The sequence below is a fragment of the Nipponia nippon genome, unplaced genomic scaffold (assembly GCF_047370975.1).
Source record: "Nipponia nippon isolate SJK-2023a ecotype South Korea unplaced genomic scaffold, ASM4737097v1 scaffold_15, whole genome shotgun sequence".
In the NCBI taxonomy this organism is placed as follows: domain Eukaryota; kingdom Metazoa; phylum Chordata; class Aves; order Pelecaniformes; family Threskiornithidae; genus Nipponia; species Nipponia nippon.
In genome coordinates this window covers 291,748-307,468 of record NW_028262331.1, presented here as the reverse complement: position 1 = coordinate 307,468, position 15,721 = coordinate 291,748, and the positions used below count along the sequence as shown (strand labels likewise).

Below are 15,721 nucleotides of genomic sequence, written 5' to 3'. Positions count from 1 at the left end.
TGGGGAAGGAATTCCCAGCCCAGCATCCCAGGAGTGGCACGGGCGGGGAGCACCCTGTGCAGGGGGACCCTTCGGAGCGGGGTCCCCGCTGGCCGAGCTGGGTTGCAGAGCTGTGCAGACCTTGTGGGCAGTGACTCCAAAGAGGACCACGGGGCGACCAGGTTGCTGGGGGATGATGGAGTCCATCTCAGGGCTGGCTCCAGGGAAGGGACCAGAGAAGTGAAGATGCTGGCTGAGGAGGTGGTGCACAAGAAGGGAGGATACAGGTTCCCAGGGACACCTCTTCGAGAAAAGAGGTTGCATCATGGACAACCTGGGGGACTGTTTAAGATCTTTGTTGGCGACATGGACAGTGGGATCGAGTGCACCCTCAGCAAGTTTGCTGATGACACCAAGCTGTGTGGTGCGGCCGACACGCTGGAGGGAAGGGATGGCATCCAGAGGGACCTGGACAGGCTGGAGAGGTGGGCCCATGTGAACCTCCTGAAGTTCAACAAGGCCAAGTGCAAGGTCCTGCACCTGGGTCGGGGCAATCCCAAGGACATATACAGGCTGGGTGGAGAATGGATTGAGAGCAGCCCTGAGGAGGAGGACTTGGGCGTGTTGGTTGATGAGAAACTCAACGTGACCCAGCAACATGCGCTTGCAGCTCAGAAAGCCAACCGTATCCTGGGCTGCATCCAAAGAAGCATGACCAGCAGGTTGAGGGAGGCGATTCTCCCCCTCTGCTCTCATGAGACCCCACCTGGAGCACTGCGTCCAGCTCTGCGGCCCCCAACATAAGAAGGACATGAACCTGTTGGAGCGAGTCCAGAGAAGGCCACGAAGATGCTCAGAGGGCTGGAGCACCTCTCCTATGAGGACGGGCTGAGAGAGCTGGGGTTGTTCAGCCTGGGGAAGAGAAGGCTCTGGGCAGACCTTACAGCAGCCTTCCAGCACCTGAAGGGGGCCTGCAAGAAAGCTTGGGGGGACTTTTTACAAGGGGGGACTTTTTACAGTGATAGGACGAGTAATGGCTTTAAACTGAAAGAGGGGAGATTTAGATTGGATATAAAGAAGAAGTTCTTTACTATGAGGGTGGTGAGGCGCTGGCCCAGGTTGCCCAGAGAAGCTGTGGCTGCCCCATCCCTGGAAGTGTTCAAGGCCAGGTTGGACGGGGCTTTGAGCAACCTGATGGAGTGGAAGGTGTCCCTGCCCGTGGCAGGGGGGTTGGAACCAGATGATCTTTAAGGTCCCTTCCAACCCAAACCATTCCATGATTCTATGACCATATGGTATATGTAGACCTCCAGAATGTTTTCATAAGACCCCTTCCCAGAGGAGGCACAGCAGGGAAGGGCTGGGGAATGCAGCAGAACTGGTGGCACTGGGCAACTGGCAGCAAAATGGCCGCTGAGGTGCGGTGTGTGGGGGACAGGGGCTGCCACCCTGGCCCACCCGCAGAGGGACAGGATCATCGCAGCTTGGGACAGAGGTCCTGGAGTGAGGAGGGTGGTGATCTCCATGAAGATCAGGTCATAGAACCACAGAATGCTTTGGGCTGGAAGGGACCTTTCAAGGCCACCCAGTCCATCCCCCTGCAGTGGGCAGGGACATCTCCAACCAGATCAGGTTGCTCACAGCCCCGTCCAGCCTGGCCTTGAATGTTTCCAGGGATGGGGCATCTCCCACCTCTCTGGGCAACCCCTGCCAGTGTTTCACCACCCCCACTGTAAAAAATTTCTTCCTTAGATCCAGTCTGAATCTCCCCTCTTTTAGTTTAAAACCATCCCCCCTTGTCCTATCGCTATTGGCCCTGCTAAAAAGTCTGTCCCCATCCTTCTTGTAGGCCCCCTTTAAGTATGGAAAGGCTGCAATCAGGTCTCCCCGCAGCCTCCTCCTCTCCAGGCTGAACCCCCCCAGCTCTCAGCCTGTCCTCCCAGCAGAGCTGTGCCACCCTCGGATCGTCTCCGCAGCCTCCTCCGGCCCCGCTCCAACAGCTCCATGTCCTTCCCGTGCTGAGGACCCCCGAGCTGGACGCAGGGCTCCAGGGGGGTCTCCCCAGAGCGGAGCAGAGGGGCAGAATCCCCTCCCTCGCCCCGCTGCGGGGGATGCAGCCCCGGAGACGCTTGGCTTTCTGGGCTGTGAGCGCACATTGCCGGCTCATGTCCAGCTTTCCATCCCCCAGCACCCCCAAGGCCTTCTCCTCAGGGCTGCTCTCCATCCCTCCATCCCCCAGCCCGTACTGATACCAGGGACTGCCCCAACCCAGGTGCAGGACCTTGCCCTTGGCCTGGTTGAACCCCATGAGGCTCACCCAGGCCCACCTCTCCAGCCTGCCCAGGTCCCTCTGGATGCCATCCCGTCCCTCCGGCGTGTCACCTGCACCGCTCAGCTTGGTGTCACCTGCAAACTGGCTGAGGGTGCACCCGATCCCGCTGAGCCGTTGATGAAGACATTGAACAGCGCTGGTCCCAGAACGCGCCCCTGAGGGACACCACTCGTCACGGGTCTCCCTCTGGACATCGAGCCTGGCAGCCAAACAGCCCAATGTCGGGAAAGATTAGGAAAGGGGTAGGGAATAAAGCAGAGAAAGGGGCAGGTTCGCGGTCGGCTCCTCACGGGTGCACAGGGTGCTGCGGGCACGGCAGCGCACGGGGCCGTGGGACGGGGGGCTTTGCTCTGGGGGGCCTCGCCCGGAGGATGGGGGGGACCCGCCTCGCCCGGGGGCCGGGGGGACCCTCAGGGGCAGGGACGTGGCAAAACCCCGCTCGCCCGGGGGCCGGGGGGCTCCGCGGAGCGAGGAGCGGGCGCCCTCCGGCCGCGGGGGGCGCTGTGCCTGCCGCGCCGCCCCGTCTCCATGGTGAGGCGGCCATGGCGGAGCCGCTGCGCAGCGCGGAGGCGGGCGGCGCCGTCTACCGGTCCCGGGACCCCGTACGCAACCTGCGCCTCCGGTGAGCGGCCGGCCCCGGCCCCCGGCCCCGGCCCCCGGCCCCGGCCCGCCGTGACGCTCCCTCCCTCCTTCCCCGCAGGGTCCGCATCCAGCGGCTCACGTCGGGCGGGCCCCTCCTGCCGCAGGCCCCGCCGCCCCTCGCCGGCCCCCGCGGCCCCGAGCTCCTGGGCCTGGCCGAGCGCGCCGCTACCGGTACGTGAGGTGCCCGGGAAGGGGGCGGGCGGGCGGGCGGGGGCAGCGCCCTCGGAGGTGACCGGGCCCTCTCCCCGCAGGTGCCCGGCGGCCCCCGGACGAGGATGAGGAGGAGGCCGAGGTGGGGTGGCAGGAGAAGCTCTTCAGCCAGGTGGGTGTGCGGCGGCGGCGGGGCCGGGGGGGGCTGGGGGGGCCTTCTCCTCTGCCGCCCTCCCTTGCAGGGTCCCCCGCTTCGGGGTGAGCCGCTGTGCCCCAGCCCCTCCAGGGGGGCAGCGGTGGGCCTGAGCGGTGTCGGAGCCGCTCCGGAGCTCGGGTTTTTCCCTGGGATTCCTCAAGGATCTTGTCTCTCTCTGTGGTGGCTTTGGAAATCTCGGCTGAAAGGTGTTTGTGGCTCTGACAATGCTGGTGAAAGGCAGCTTTTGCGCTTTGCCCGCGGTGCTCTCAGTTTGAGGTGGATCTGTACCAAAACGAGTCAGCCTGCCAGACTCCCCTGGACCGGCAGTACCATGAGGAGATCCTGAAACTGGAGAGGGCTGGAGGTCGGAAGAACTGTCGCATCTTCACCTACACGGATCATGACCGATTCACCAACCTAGAGGAGGTACGGGCTCTTAGTTACGCATCATCTCTACAGCAGCGTCTGTCAAAACCGCCAGGCCTGCTGCGGAGGGAGCATTGTCAGTTCTTGGCCATGCAGAAGCAAGCCAGGTATGCTGTGTGCAGGAGAACCTATTGCTTCTGCAAAGCAGCTTCACCTGGTGCCCCAGACCTGGGATGAGCTCTTCCTGTTTCAGAACGACGGTCAGGGGCAGCTCGGAGGGACTTGGCTTTGTAGCATTGCTCTGTGGGTAACTTGTTGGGTGGAGTTTAGCTGTACTTTGCCACAAGAACAGCAAATGAGATCTACGGTCTTGTAGCAGTTTGTCCTTGCATGTGGGTGCGTACATACCTGTTCTGTCCTCCAAGAGCGGAGCTGTGTTTGGGAAAGGTGGCCTGTTATAATTAAGCTAGTTCCCGTCTGTTTCCCTCTTCCAGCACTGCCAGAAGGTAACCGACTCGGATCATGAGGTGCCATCATATCTGGCAGAGAGGATGGCCAACGTGAGGAGGAGAAGACAAGACCGTAGGCCAATGTGAGTGCAAACTGGGGCTCGGAGCTTCCTAATGGAGGTTTCCCTGCTGCGGAGCAGCCTGGTCCATGGAGGTTGGTGGCTTGAGCTGTGTCGCACTTGGAACCCGGCAGTTTGACTCTTCGTCGGGGCGGGTTCAGTGCTGCCTGTGCCAGGCTGCTGAGGTGAGCCATGACTTGTCCTCTTCTGTTGTTGACAGAGAAGCAAGTTCTCTGAAGTCAAAAATCATCACCTGGGAACCCTCAGAAGAATTTATAAAGAACAGTCATGTGATTAACACTCCTGTCCAGACCATGTACATCATGGGGGACTTGGGACCTTACGGGAAGTAAGTAAAATCCTGAAGTGATCTTAATTTCCCAGAAGGAAACCCATCTTCCCTCCTTACTCAAATCTCCTGTTTTTTTCATTAGTTAAGGGGAGAGAATTCCAAGAGCTCAGTAACTCGGGCTGCTCTTTCTTTCTGCCTCTTTCCTCGGTTGGGAGGTAACTGAGTGTATCTCTCCAAAAGGCTTCTTAAACTAATGTAGGAAACCATGGGTGTGTTTGTTCCCTTCTGAACCCCCGTGTGCCTTTACCAGCTCTGCTGTTCCAGAGCAAGAGAGCGTCCGTGTTCTCTATTTAGAATGTGTTTCTTGATGTCTTCTCTTAGGCTTGGTCACAGGGAGTATGAACATGTTCTTTGTACAATCAAGGTGGACGGCAATGGGGTGATCACGGTGAAGCCTGACTTTACTGGCACCAAAGGAGCCTACCGGTGAGTGGGGCAGGGCCGGTACCTCTCGTGGGACTGATGCAGAGGGCTGAAATGGCTGTTTGCTGGTCACCCTTCAGGCAGCGGAGCAGCACGTAAATTGAGGGATATTTTTTAGTTTTATTCCAGAGATTTCTAAGACAAGGTTATTGTGTACTTGTGCTTGGTGTCACTGCATGTGTGGGGCTTTGGTGCTGGTCCCTAGGGATACAGGTTACGCACGTGCTGGACACGAGTCTCCCTTTTTGAGTCGTTGATGCTGGCAGGCACTGGGGAGCGAGGAGAGGGCCGTTCGTGCCCTTGTGTTACCGCAGCGGCCTGGTGGAGGGGGGCCGCTGTGTCGGGATGGCCCAGCTGATGCTGTTGCTGCCTGTGCCTGTGCTCTGTGTAATGGGGAGTTTCGCCCGTTGTTTTGGGGCTCTGCAGGATCGAGCTGGATGGAGAGAAGCGAGAGGTGTGGAAATACACCATCGAGAATGCGTCTGTCCAGGTGCAGCCAGAGGACGAGGAACGTGAGCAGCGTGTGTTCAGAGACGTAAGGACCGGCCTCCGCTGATCACTGACTAGTTCTCCTGGTTTGACAGAGGGAGCTCAGGCCCTCAGGCAGATGTAATTGGTAGGGCCGTAGACACCTCAAGTTGACAAAATGATTGTCGCTGGCGGTGAGTCTCATTGTGCCCAGCAATTTGAGAACTCCAACGAATACTCCCTGACCGCTTCATTCCTTACGCTAGGTAGAGGCCTCGGCCGGTATTAGGTGTGTCGGCCTCTGACTGCGGTGATCTATGTAGTGAGAGCTGATGCAAGAAACCACCTGAATTCCTGCCTTTCTAATGTCACCTGCCAGTGGTTTTCCGTCTCTTTTGAGCAGTGGGCAAACCCTTTCCTTGGTCTTCCTCTGGCTGCCTGTATACTTATTGAATGGTTTCTTATTATGAATGTCCCAGGATATTTGGATCTCATTTTCTGTCTTGATCTTTCTGAATTGCCTTTTTGGCTGTGGCAGTTTATAAAGGTACTTAATGTTTTAGTTCTTCGGTTGTACGTTTCCTTATTCTTTTTGTGATCAATAAGGAAATCATGATTTTGCCACGCTGATCTCATCTGTTGGTTTCATTGGAATCGTTTATGCCTGTGTTTTTAACATGTCATTGAAGATCTGATTCTTCAGAGCTGCTTTTTCACTTAGATTGGCCTTTGACAAGGTCTTCTCTGAAGCTGAAGTTCCATGCAGTGTTAGCAGTTATGCATCTTTGTTCTGTTAGATTCTTATATTCCCTGTATCGGCTATAACAGTTAAAAAACCCTGTGTGCTAAGCCTGTCAACAATTTAAATTGGTTTTAAGTTATATCCCTTACAATTTTTTCAGTAAGTAAAAACATATATAATCAGAAAGACCCTTTTTCTAATCCGCTTGTTCTGTGTTTTCAGCTGTACGGTCGGCACAGGGAATACCTCAGCGGCCTCGTAGGCTCAGAATTTGAAATGGTGAGTACCAGCGGCACTCGGCAGGGACCTGCTGCCTTTGGAGGCTGTCGACCTGGTTAGCATGGCTGCCGCTTGTACCCCAGAGACTGTCTCATTCTGGGGGTCTGTTGGCAGCTTTTACCTCGTGGCTTCTAACAGAAAATTGGGTCAAAAGGGACCCAATGTGGGGCCTGCAGAGATCCATCTCCAGAGATGCAGATCTGTCCGACCAGCAGCAGAGCGTGCTGAACGCTGCAGTCTCTGTGAGACTGCATGCATTGTCTGACGGCCTTTGATTATAATACTTTAAGAAGGAAGGAGGGTTTATATCTTTTGGCATAGTGATTGCTGTTAACTTCTTGAATGTCCAACACATCTATGTGCCGCTTTGTTCAAGTAAACAGCCCCTCCCACCCCCAAACTCACGCACAGTTTCCCTTCTCACTGAATTACCCAGACCGTAATCTTTTTTGCTCAAATCTTGTTTGCCAAAGTGTGAAAGTTGTTGTACTTCAATAGAGTGTCTCAGCTTGTCCTGTGCTTCCCCCTGCTCCCCCCACCTTGGGCAAGTGCCGGAACACTAGAGGGAGAAACAGGACTGTGATTTCTGCAAGTGACTTCTCGCAACATTTTATATCCATCTTGAAGTCTCTAAGAGACTGGTTTACGGAATAGTAAATTCCTGCAGTCTAGGAATTTGGTCTCTCTAGAGAGCGTCTCTCTGGAGGGACTGTTCACTTCTGGAAAGTGATGGGAGAAGTCATGACGCCTACCTGGCCCGCGGAGTGAATCATTCATGTACAAACATCTGTGAAGTACCTGTGTGAGACCCTGGTGGGAGGGGATTGTGTGAGGTTCCACCAGCGGCCATTGCGCTCTTTGTCTTGTTTGTCTGCTCATTCGTACAGACTCTTCCTGGTGCTCTGCGGCTTTTTGTGAATGGAGAAATAGGTGAGTCCTTATTTCAAACAGTAACAAACAGGGGCAAATCTGGGTCTGCTGGGATGGCTGAGGCTATGGAGGGTCCAAGGGTTCTTGGATCGCAGGCCGGTCCAGAGTAGGTGCTTCTCTCCCTAGAATCCTTTACTTCCTCCTCCTCCTCCCCTGTTTTTGCGGACTAAGCCCTTGAGTGGCCTTTACAGATTGGAGGTTACAAATACTGCGGCTGTTCTAGGAAGACATACAGATCTGAAAAAAGGAGAGCAGATTGGGAAGTTAATAGAGATTATAGCAAAGGAAGCAATTAAATGTGTGACCTTCCTGATCTGGTTAGTGATATGGGGACAGGGCTAGTCTAGAGAAGGAATCTTCTCTGAGGGTCGTATTCTGTTACTTTGAAGACCCTGGCTTTTCCCAGCTTCCAGCAGGAACTGGTTGTCGCTGAGGTTATTGGTGCTGGCTCTCCCCAAAGTCTACAGTGAGTACTAGAGGAGTTTGTGTGGAAGCGAGCAGCCCACGTTCATTCTCTCTTCTCAGTTTCAGCTCAAGGCTATGAGTATGACAACCTTTATGTTCACTTCTTCGTGGAGCTGCCTAACCGTAAGTATTCACGTTTCCCGCCGTATTGCAGCATTTTGAGGAGCGAAGCATGCTTTGGCTGGTCCATCAGATCAGCTCTGCTGGAAGTAAAAGTTAATGTCGGGGCTGGGATCTAGTCAGAGGTCTTCAGAGCTAGAATTGCAGAACTCAGTTGTTTGAACTAAACTCATGTCTGGGAGAAAGTAGCATCTTCCCCTCTCATCTCTTCCAAATTAGGCTGGGACGTAGAGGTCCCTTGGCTTCTCAGCCAGGGGTGATGGTGTCCAGCAGGCTGCCCAGAGTTCATTCCTTGTACTGCGGAGAGTGGCCTTCCGGTCTTCCCCATCTCAGCAGTGACCTTGTCTGATTTCAGTGCTCACCGTCATGTTCTCATGTTTTATCATAGAATCATAGAATCGTTAAGGTTGGAAAAGACCCTTAAGATCATTGAGTCCAACCGTTAACCTGTCACGGCCAAGTCCATCTATACCATGTCCTCAAGCACCACGTCTATCCGTCCTTTAAATACCTCCAGGGATGGAGACTCAACCACTTCCCTGGGCAGCCTGTGCCAATGCCTGACCACCCTTTTGGTGAAGAAGTTTTTCCTAATATCCAACCTAAACTTCCCCTGGCGCAGCTTGAGGCCGTTCCCTCTCGTCCTGTCACTTGTTACTGGGGAGAAGAGACCGACCCCCACCTCGCTACAGCCTCCTTTCAGGTAGCTGTAGAGAGCAATAAGGGCTTCCCTCAGTCTCCTCTTCTCCAGACTAAACAACCCCAGCTCCCTCAGCCGCTCCTCATAAGACTTGTGCTCCAGCCCCTGCCCCAGCCTCGCTGCCCTTCTCTGTTTTGTGCTGACACTAACATATTAATTTTTGACTGATAAATAAGGTTCCCAGCACTAACATCCCGCTGCATGTTTAATTCCCTTCAAGCTATGGCTGTGGCTCCCCTCTCTGGTTATACCCCGATGTTTGCCCGAGAGGTACCACTTCTGCTACTCAGTACATTTAGATAAGGTTCTGCTTTTCTCTTAAGGTGGAGTTGGTGCTTTTCATCGACAGTTCAGGGCGTTGTGGGGAGCAGCCATTGCCTGGAACAAGATGGGGTGGGACACACCTAGGGAAATTCAGTGTGGGTGATGTTATCTGTTATCCATGTCATCTGGGACTGATATTCTCCTTTGAGCAGCTCTGGTTTGAGTGCTCCCTCTCACCCAAAGCATTCACTGCTGTGCTCACATTCTCCTCTTCTCCCAGAGTGGTCGAGCCCCGCGTCCCAGCAGCTATCAGGGGTGACGCAGACCTGTGCCACCAAGACAGTGGGCTGGGTAAGGATGCTTTCAGAGCTGCAGAGCCGTTTGAGCAGGCATTCTCTGAAGTGGAGCACATGTAACAAGCTACAGATCTATTCAGCAAAGGTCCTGACTTGAGAGCTCCTTTCAAGGGCAGGGCGTGTTTGGGATTCTCCTCCTTCTAGTTATACTTGCCATTTTTCGGGGTGCCACTGTGTCCAAGTGAAACTAGACCAAATAAAACTGCTTCAAAGCAGTTTCTGGAACCTCACTTTTTTCTTCCTTCTAGCTGATTAATTGCCTTTGGAGCTTTGATTTTTGTGTTCTCGAATGCTCAGGGTTAACGAAGCATTGTTCTGGCTTGCCTGGGGCAGGAATGCACAGTCTCTAAATTGATTTCTCAAAACGAACCCCTCCTGCTATCTGGGAAGTTGATTCCCTTGCTGTCTCCAGCTCCTCTCTTACAAAATTTGAATTTTATCAACTTTTTAATGTCTTTTATGTGAGCTAGTTTGCATATTACAAAAATAATTTTCATACAACATTTCAGTAATACATTGTTGGAGGTATTTTGCTTGCCTCCTGTAAAGATTGTGGCGGTGTAGTAGTTACGCAGCTGGCTGAATTCTCATTTGAGGTGCGTTACTCTTTCCCCCTTTTCATTAGTATTTACAGTCTGTTCCATCAGCATGGCACTTGGGAGCGTATGCAGGTCCATCACGCAGTCGGGTGTTCGTTACTGTGATGTGATTGATCTCGTTTGGGCATCGTTACCTCTTTTCCACCGTTAGTTCTTTTCTCCCTGCTCTCTGTGCCCCTGCAATGCTCGTGATGAATTCTCTCGTCCAGGAATCTGATCTCTGTCCTGTTCCTTTTCCAGGATAACGTGGCACACTTCTGCTACCCCTTCACTTTGGAGATGTTTTTCACCCAAGGAGACGAATCGGAAGGTGTGTTTCCTTGTTGCTCTGAACTGTGAAACTCTGAAATCTTTTGATCGCAGCGTAGGCGTGTTGTTGGCCCCTCACCAAGATGAAAGGACAGATTTAAACAAAGGGGAACGTTGCTGGTTCAGCAAATGTTCCCCCTGTCACCACACAACCTCTGGACACGTACTATATTTGCCCTGCCCAGCGATGCATTAGCATTTGTATGCATTTGTTGATGTTGCCCTGCTTCCAGGCTGTAGTCAGCTTTATCCAGTTGCAAAACTACTTGGATCTTAGCTTGTCTGTCTCAAAATGCCTGGCGTGCTGCTCTGTGTTGGCATGCCCGGTGTGCTGCGTAGAGCCCTGGGACTCTGCAGCCAAAGAAACAGGCAGCTTTTTTGTACGCAGCTAGAACTCTGTGCCGAGTCTTACGTTTGTAGACGCGCTCAGTGACTTGTATAATCTTTGTACAGTTTATGTCACTTTGAAACTTCCAGCTCTGTTTTAAGTTGGGCTTCTCTGCTGCCTGTTCCTGCTGCTTCACTCCGCTACTGCTGCTTCCTCACCGGCCCCGTTGCTCTTTGGATTGCGATTGCTAGGGACAGCTTTGCGGCATGCCTTGCCGCTTGAATCCAATGTACGCATTGGATTTGAGTATTCAAGCAACACTAATGGATTTTCAGCTTACAATAAACACGCTGAGTTTGTTTCACCATGGAAAAAAGAAATGCTTGGAGACCTGTAGGAGAATCCAAGTTAATAATCCCCCAATAATGGTGGGAAGGGTCAGAGGTGAAAAAAAATTCACAGAAGATTGTCTTGTCTGCTCAAAGAAAATTGAGGAACCAGTTTGGACTTGCTCTCAAAGAATTTTCCCAAATTTTTAACATCTTATCAATAATTCTGTTTTCATCCTCAAATCTGAGAGTTCAGCTTGTACAGGGGAAAATAATCACCGATACATCTAGGTTAGTCATTGTAGAAGAAATACAGAAAGGACTTCCTACTAGTGGAGCTGGGCATTTAGCATTTTTTTCTCTGTGATAGTCTGTCGTGGTTTAACCCCAGCCAGCAACTAAGCGCCACACAGCCGCTCGCTCACTCCCCCGCGGTGGGATGGGGGAGAGAATCGGAAGAGTAAAAGTGAGAAAACTCATGGGTTGAGATAAAGACAGTTTAATGGGTAAAGCAAAAGCCGCGCGCGCAAGCAAAGCAAAGCAAGGAATTCATTCACTACTTCCCATGGGGAGGCAGGTGCTCAGCCATCCTCAGGAAAGCAGGGCTCCATCACGCGTAACGGTTACTGGGGAAGACAAACGCCATCATGTTGAATGTCCCCCCCTTCCTTCTTCTTCCCCCAGCTTATATACTGAGCATGATGTCATATGGTATGGAATAGCCCTTTGGCCAGTCTGGGTCAGCTGTCCTAGCTATGCTCCCTCCCAGCTTCTTGTGCACCTGGCAGAGCACAAGAAGCTGAAAAGTCCTTGACTGGTGTAAACTCTGCTCAGCAAGAACCAAAACATCAGTGCGTTATGAACATTATTCTCCTCCTAAATCCAAAACACAGCGCTCTACCAGCTACTAAGAAGAAAACTAACTCTGTCCCAGCTGAAACCAGGACATAGTCTCCCTCACGAAGCTGTGATCTGCTCCCCTTCCTTGCAGACAGTCTCCCTCAGTGGCCTGTTCTCTACTTTGAGGTCCTGTCCCTGGATTTCTGGCAGAGGTATCGCGTTGAAGGATATGGTTCTTTGGTGCTGCCGGCATCTCCAGGTAAAACATACTTGGGGCGTGATGTTAATTGTCTGGGGGAATGAGTTGAGTGGTTCTCTTGGGAGTGGATTCAGCTGGTCCTGGGGCGGCTTTGCCTTTGCATACTGAAGGGGATAGTTCGCTGTCTGGGGGGCAGCAAGGAAGGATTTGATGCATCCTGCACCATTCTGCCTTGTTGAGATGCATCATGTGTTGCTGTCCTTGCTCCTTCGGTGGTTCTGTCACAAAGTCTTGTGTGATAAAGCGCTGGGTGATGCTGCGTATCCATCTTTACAATGGCAGTAGCCCCCTCTGTCCCACAGGGAATCTGAGGGTCACAACTATTCCGACACCCACGTGTAACGAGGAGATGCTCCTCACGGGCAGGGGGTACTTTCAGTGCTGGCGGTGTGACTGTATGGGGCTGACTCGTTGGGAAAACGTTACAGAGATACCGTGCAGCGTTTCCATTTCCCGCCTACGGTGGTTTGGGTCAGCAGGTATCCATCTACCACGCTGTCCTCGGTGACTCTGAACAGGTTGTTGGTCGTAGCTGCTAAGCTGTCCTGTTGTCCTGGGCCAGGTCTCCACACGCTCACCATCCGTACCTGGCGCCCTGTGGAGCTGGGGACAGTCGCTGAGTTGAGGAGATTTTTCATTGGGGGATCTCCTGAGCTGGAGGACATAACCTACGTCAGGATACCATCGACCTTCAAGGTGAGCTCGACTGCAGGGCGTTGCTCATGCTGGGAGATGGTGGGTTATGCTCTCGGCTTCAGATGTCTGTGGACAGCCTGGACCAGATTTGAACGAGGACGAGCTGGTGGCCCTGTCCCTTTGACTAAGGAAACGTCTCCTTTGTGAGGCTTGTGATCATGAACAGAGGAACGGGCAGGCGCTGAGGCAGAGCTCTCTGCCTCCTGAGGTGTGTGCAGCTTAGAGAAGTGGGTGAACGTGGCCCAAAGCCTTGCCTTACCCCTGCCTGTGCTGGCCCTGTTCCGAAAGCGTCTGTCAGATCAGCATTTGTTACCAGCTATAGACTTTTTCCTGTGTTTTTGTAAGGGATCTGGGCTGTACTGCTTCTGGAACAGTTCACTGAAGCAAGAAGCCCGTGGGTGTGAGGCGGGCAGAAATTTCACGTTCTTAAGAAAGCTGCAGAGGTGCTCGCTGGTGTAATGAGCAAGTTGACCTTCGTAGCAGCTTTGTGTGGGAACGAGCCCTGATGCAGTTGTTGAAACCTTCCTCCAGCGCTGCACTCCGCTTGCTAGTGTTTAGGTCCTGCCCTCAGCCCAGCCTGGAACCGCCTGCCCTTCTTTCTGACCTCGCTTTCTGTGTGCAGCGGGGAAGGGAGAGACTTGGTGCCCAGAGGAGTGCATGCTGCTGGTGGGGCACGCTCGTTTTCGGTAGGGTCAGCCTGCTGCAGCAGGCTGCAGGCTGTGGTTACTCTAACTCGTGCCGTCTTTGCAGGGAGAGCGTCTGAGCCGCTTTGGTTTCCGCACAGAGACAACAGGGAGCGTCACGTTCCGGCTTTACTGCCTGCAGCAGTCTAAGTAAGTGCAGCGAAGTGAGTACGAGCTCCATCGTGTGTGCTGTGTTTCGGCAGCCCTGACCTCCTACTGTACTTCTGTGCAGAGCCTTTCTGGAAACCAGTGCCCTGAGGCAGCGCATGCAGAGTGTACTGGACCGGCTTGGAGGCTTCAGCCAGCAGAGCTCTGTCTACAACGTTTTGGGTAGGGCTTTCAGTGTCATTCTCCCTGGCGAGCCTTTGGGTCACTTTTGCCCCTTTTTACGGAGTGGGCAGGATATTTCAGGAGAATCCATTGCTGTGGGGATAATTGCCCCGCCATGTGCTCTCTGAGTCCATAGCAGAGGTTAAATGTCCTGGTCTGAGCTGGAAACTTCAGGAGGCATCAGCTCTCAGCAGGCAGGAGGGATAACCACCCTGGGAGGGCAAAGCCTAGGCTGGGCTGCCCAGTCTTGCCTGGCACTGAGCATGGCTTGTGGCACAGGCTGTCGCTGATTCCATTCTGCACAGAGCAAAGATGGTGCTAGAAAGAAGTGAAGAGAGCAGCAGGGACCGGGTGCTTTGTTGGTGGAACTTAGTAATAGGAAGTGAGACTCCTGCTGCAGGAGAGGTGGTGTTCGCTGGACAGACTCATCCCTCCCCTTCCCTGAGGCTGTCTGATGCATTCTGGCTTCCTCTCGCCTGCTGTGTTGTAGAGGCTTTCCAGAGGGCACGGCGCCGGATGCAGGAAGCACGCGAGAGCCTTCCTCAAGATCTCATCGGCACCTCTGCCTCCGCTGTGCACCAGTCACAGGAACCGTGATCGACCGCCTCCACGGCCCCGGAGCACTCGGCATCTCTCCGACACAAGCTCCCGCTGCTCAGTAGGAATCACAGTGCCGGTGCCTGGAAGCTTTCGAAGCCCTTCCTTTGCCATTTTCCGTGGATGGGGGAAGGAGTCTGTAACACATCCAGACCCCGAATCTTTGCATTTCCACAGGTACCTGTGGAAGGAGCCCCAGTCTTTCAAGGCACTTTGCTACCAGGCCCTAAGGATCCAGCCAATTGTTCGCATTTCTGCTGAGCGGACTAAAATACTGACATGGGACCTGTGAACCCTTTAACGCTTTTTCAGGAGTTGAACAGTAAATGGTTAGAAAAATTTCAAGTCTACGTGACTTGGTAAATTTAGTTTTCTTCTTAAAAAAGAGGGTGGTGTTGAAGGGTGATGGTGAATGCTGTTAGGGATTTAATGAAATGGGTAGGTAACTTCTGGAGGGTGCTGATAATTGTTGTCAGCATTTGCAGCTATGGGTCAGTCAATAGTAAAATGAAGCTGTTCACCTCTGCCTTAAGACTGATTCATTCCTAGAGAGAGCGCTCTCTGCTGCCTGTAATACATGAAATCAAAGCAAGGGAATAACGTTAGAGAGATGGAGAACGGGAGAAAAGGGTTACATTCCGTATTTCCTTGTGCGTGGCCCCATAACGTTTCTAGCTCTGCAGTGATGAGCAGGAGGATTCTTTGTTCAGGAATACAACTGAAAACACGCATTCCCCTTAGTTCATAGCAGAACTTTGGCTGGGGCTGGATGGTTTGCAGGCAACGAGAGCAGATTATAACATTTGCACAGCAGCTGAACTTTGAACCGTTCAAGCTGTTCATTTGAGCTATGGTTCATTGCTCCATCTCTGATTGCAGTACGTGGCATTGCTTCCTGGGGAAGCATCTGTGTGCCCAATTTTTACTCAGTTTCTTCTGTTCTTTTCTCAGATTCGTTTTTTTTCCTGTCTCAAGTTCACAGGAGAGAGGCTACCTGCAGAGTGGCAGTGCTGCATTGATTTGTGCAGGAGTCACTTTTCCGTGTGTTCTCCACCTCTGCTCCCAGCACAAGGGATAGGGAGAAAAATCTCAGGCTGAGATCACGCAGGTCTGAACGTGTCTGGAAAGTTAGAATTCACAGGCAGAAAATGAAACAGGAATTGGCCTTCCTCCTCTTGCTCTGCCTGTCCTTTGCAGGGAACGTGGGACTCGTGGTTGCAGCCATGTGTGTGATTGTTAGAACATCCCCCTCTTCCCGGGTGCTCCGTTCTCTTCCTCACTCCCTCCTTGCTGTTTCGATCTTGTCCCAGCCTTCACTGGGAAACCCAAAATCCCGGGTTTGTTCCTCCTTGACCTTTGTCGTAATCCCTAGATCTGTCTGGCAGCTTGAATGTGTCTGGCAATTTCAGTTATAAAAGA

The 15,721-nt window shown here is 52.9% G+C and overlaps 1 protein-coding gene across 5 annotated transcripts; it reads left to right on the top strand.

Annotated features, from left to right (window-relative positions):
• Positions 1-2,820: 2,820 nt before the first annotated feature.
• MKS1 (MKS transition zone complex subunit 1) lies at positions 2,821-14,822 on the top strand. Of its 5 annotated transcripts, XR_015703490.1 has the most exons (19): positions 2,821-2,933; positions 3,012-3,124; positions 3,205-3,275; positions 3,570-3,725; positions 4,160-4,257; positions 4,454-4,582; positions 4,907-5,011; positions 5,435-5,543; positions 6,441-6,497; positions 7,385-7,427; positions 7,953-8,015; positions 9,257-9,417; positions 10,172-10,241; positions 11,889-11,996; positions 12,559-12,692; positions 13,443-13,525; positions 13,608-13,705; positions 14,196-14,381; positions 14,480-14,822. XR_015703490.1 is itself a non-coding variant. In XM_087751930.1 (18 exons), exons 1-18 carry the CDS (start codon positions 2,854-2,856, stop codon positions 14,300-14,302), a joined length of 1,695 nt encoding a protein of 564 aa, XP_087608056.1. In that variant the 5' UTR covers positions 2,821-2,853; the 3' UTR covers positions 14,303-14,822. The 5 variants fall into 5 exon arrangements, 4 of the variants coding, with proteins under 4 accessions (XP_087608056.1, XP_087608055.1, XP_087608057.1 ...); XM_087751930.1 differs by having other exon boundaries at positions 9,257-9,327; positions 14,196-14,822; XM_087751929.1 differs by having other exon boundaries at positions 14,196-14,822.
• Positions 14,823-15,721: the final 899 nt, after the last annotated feature.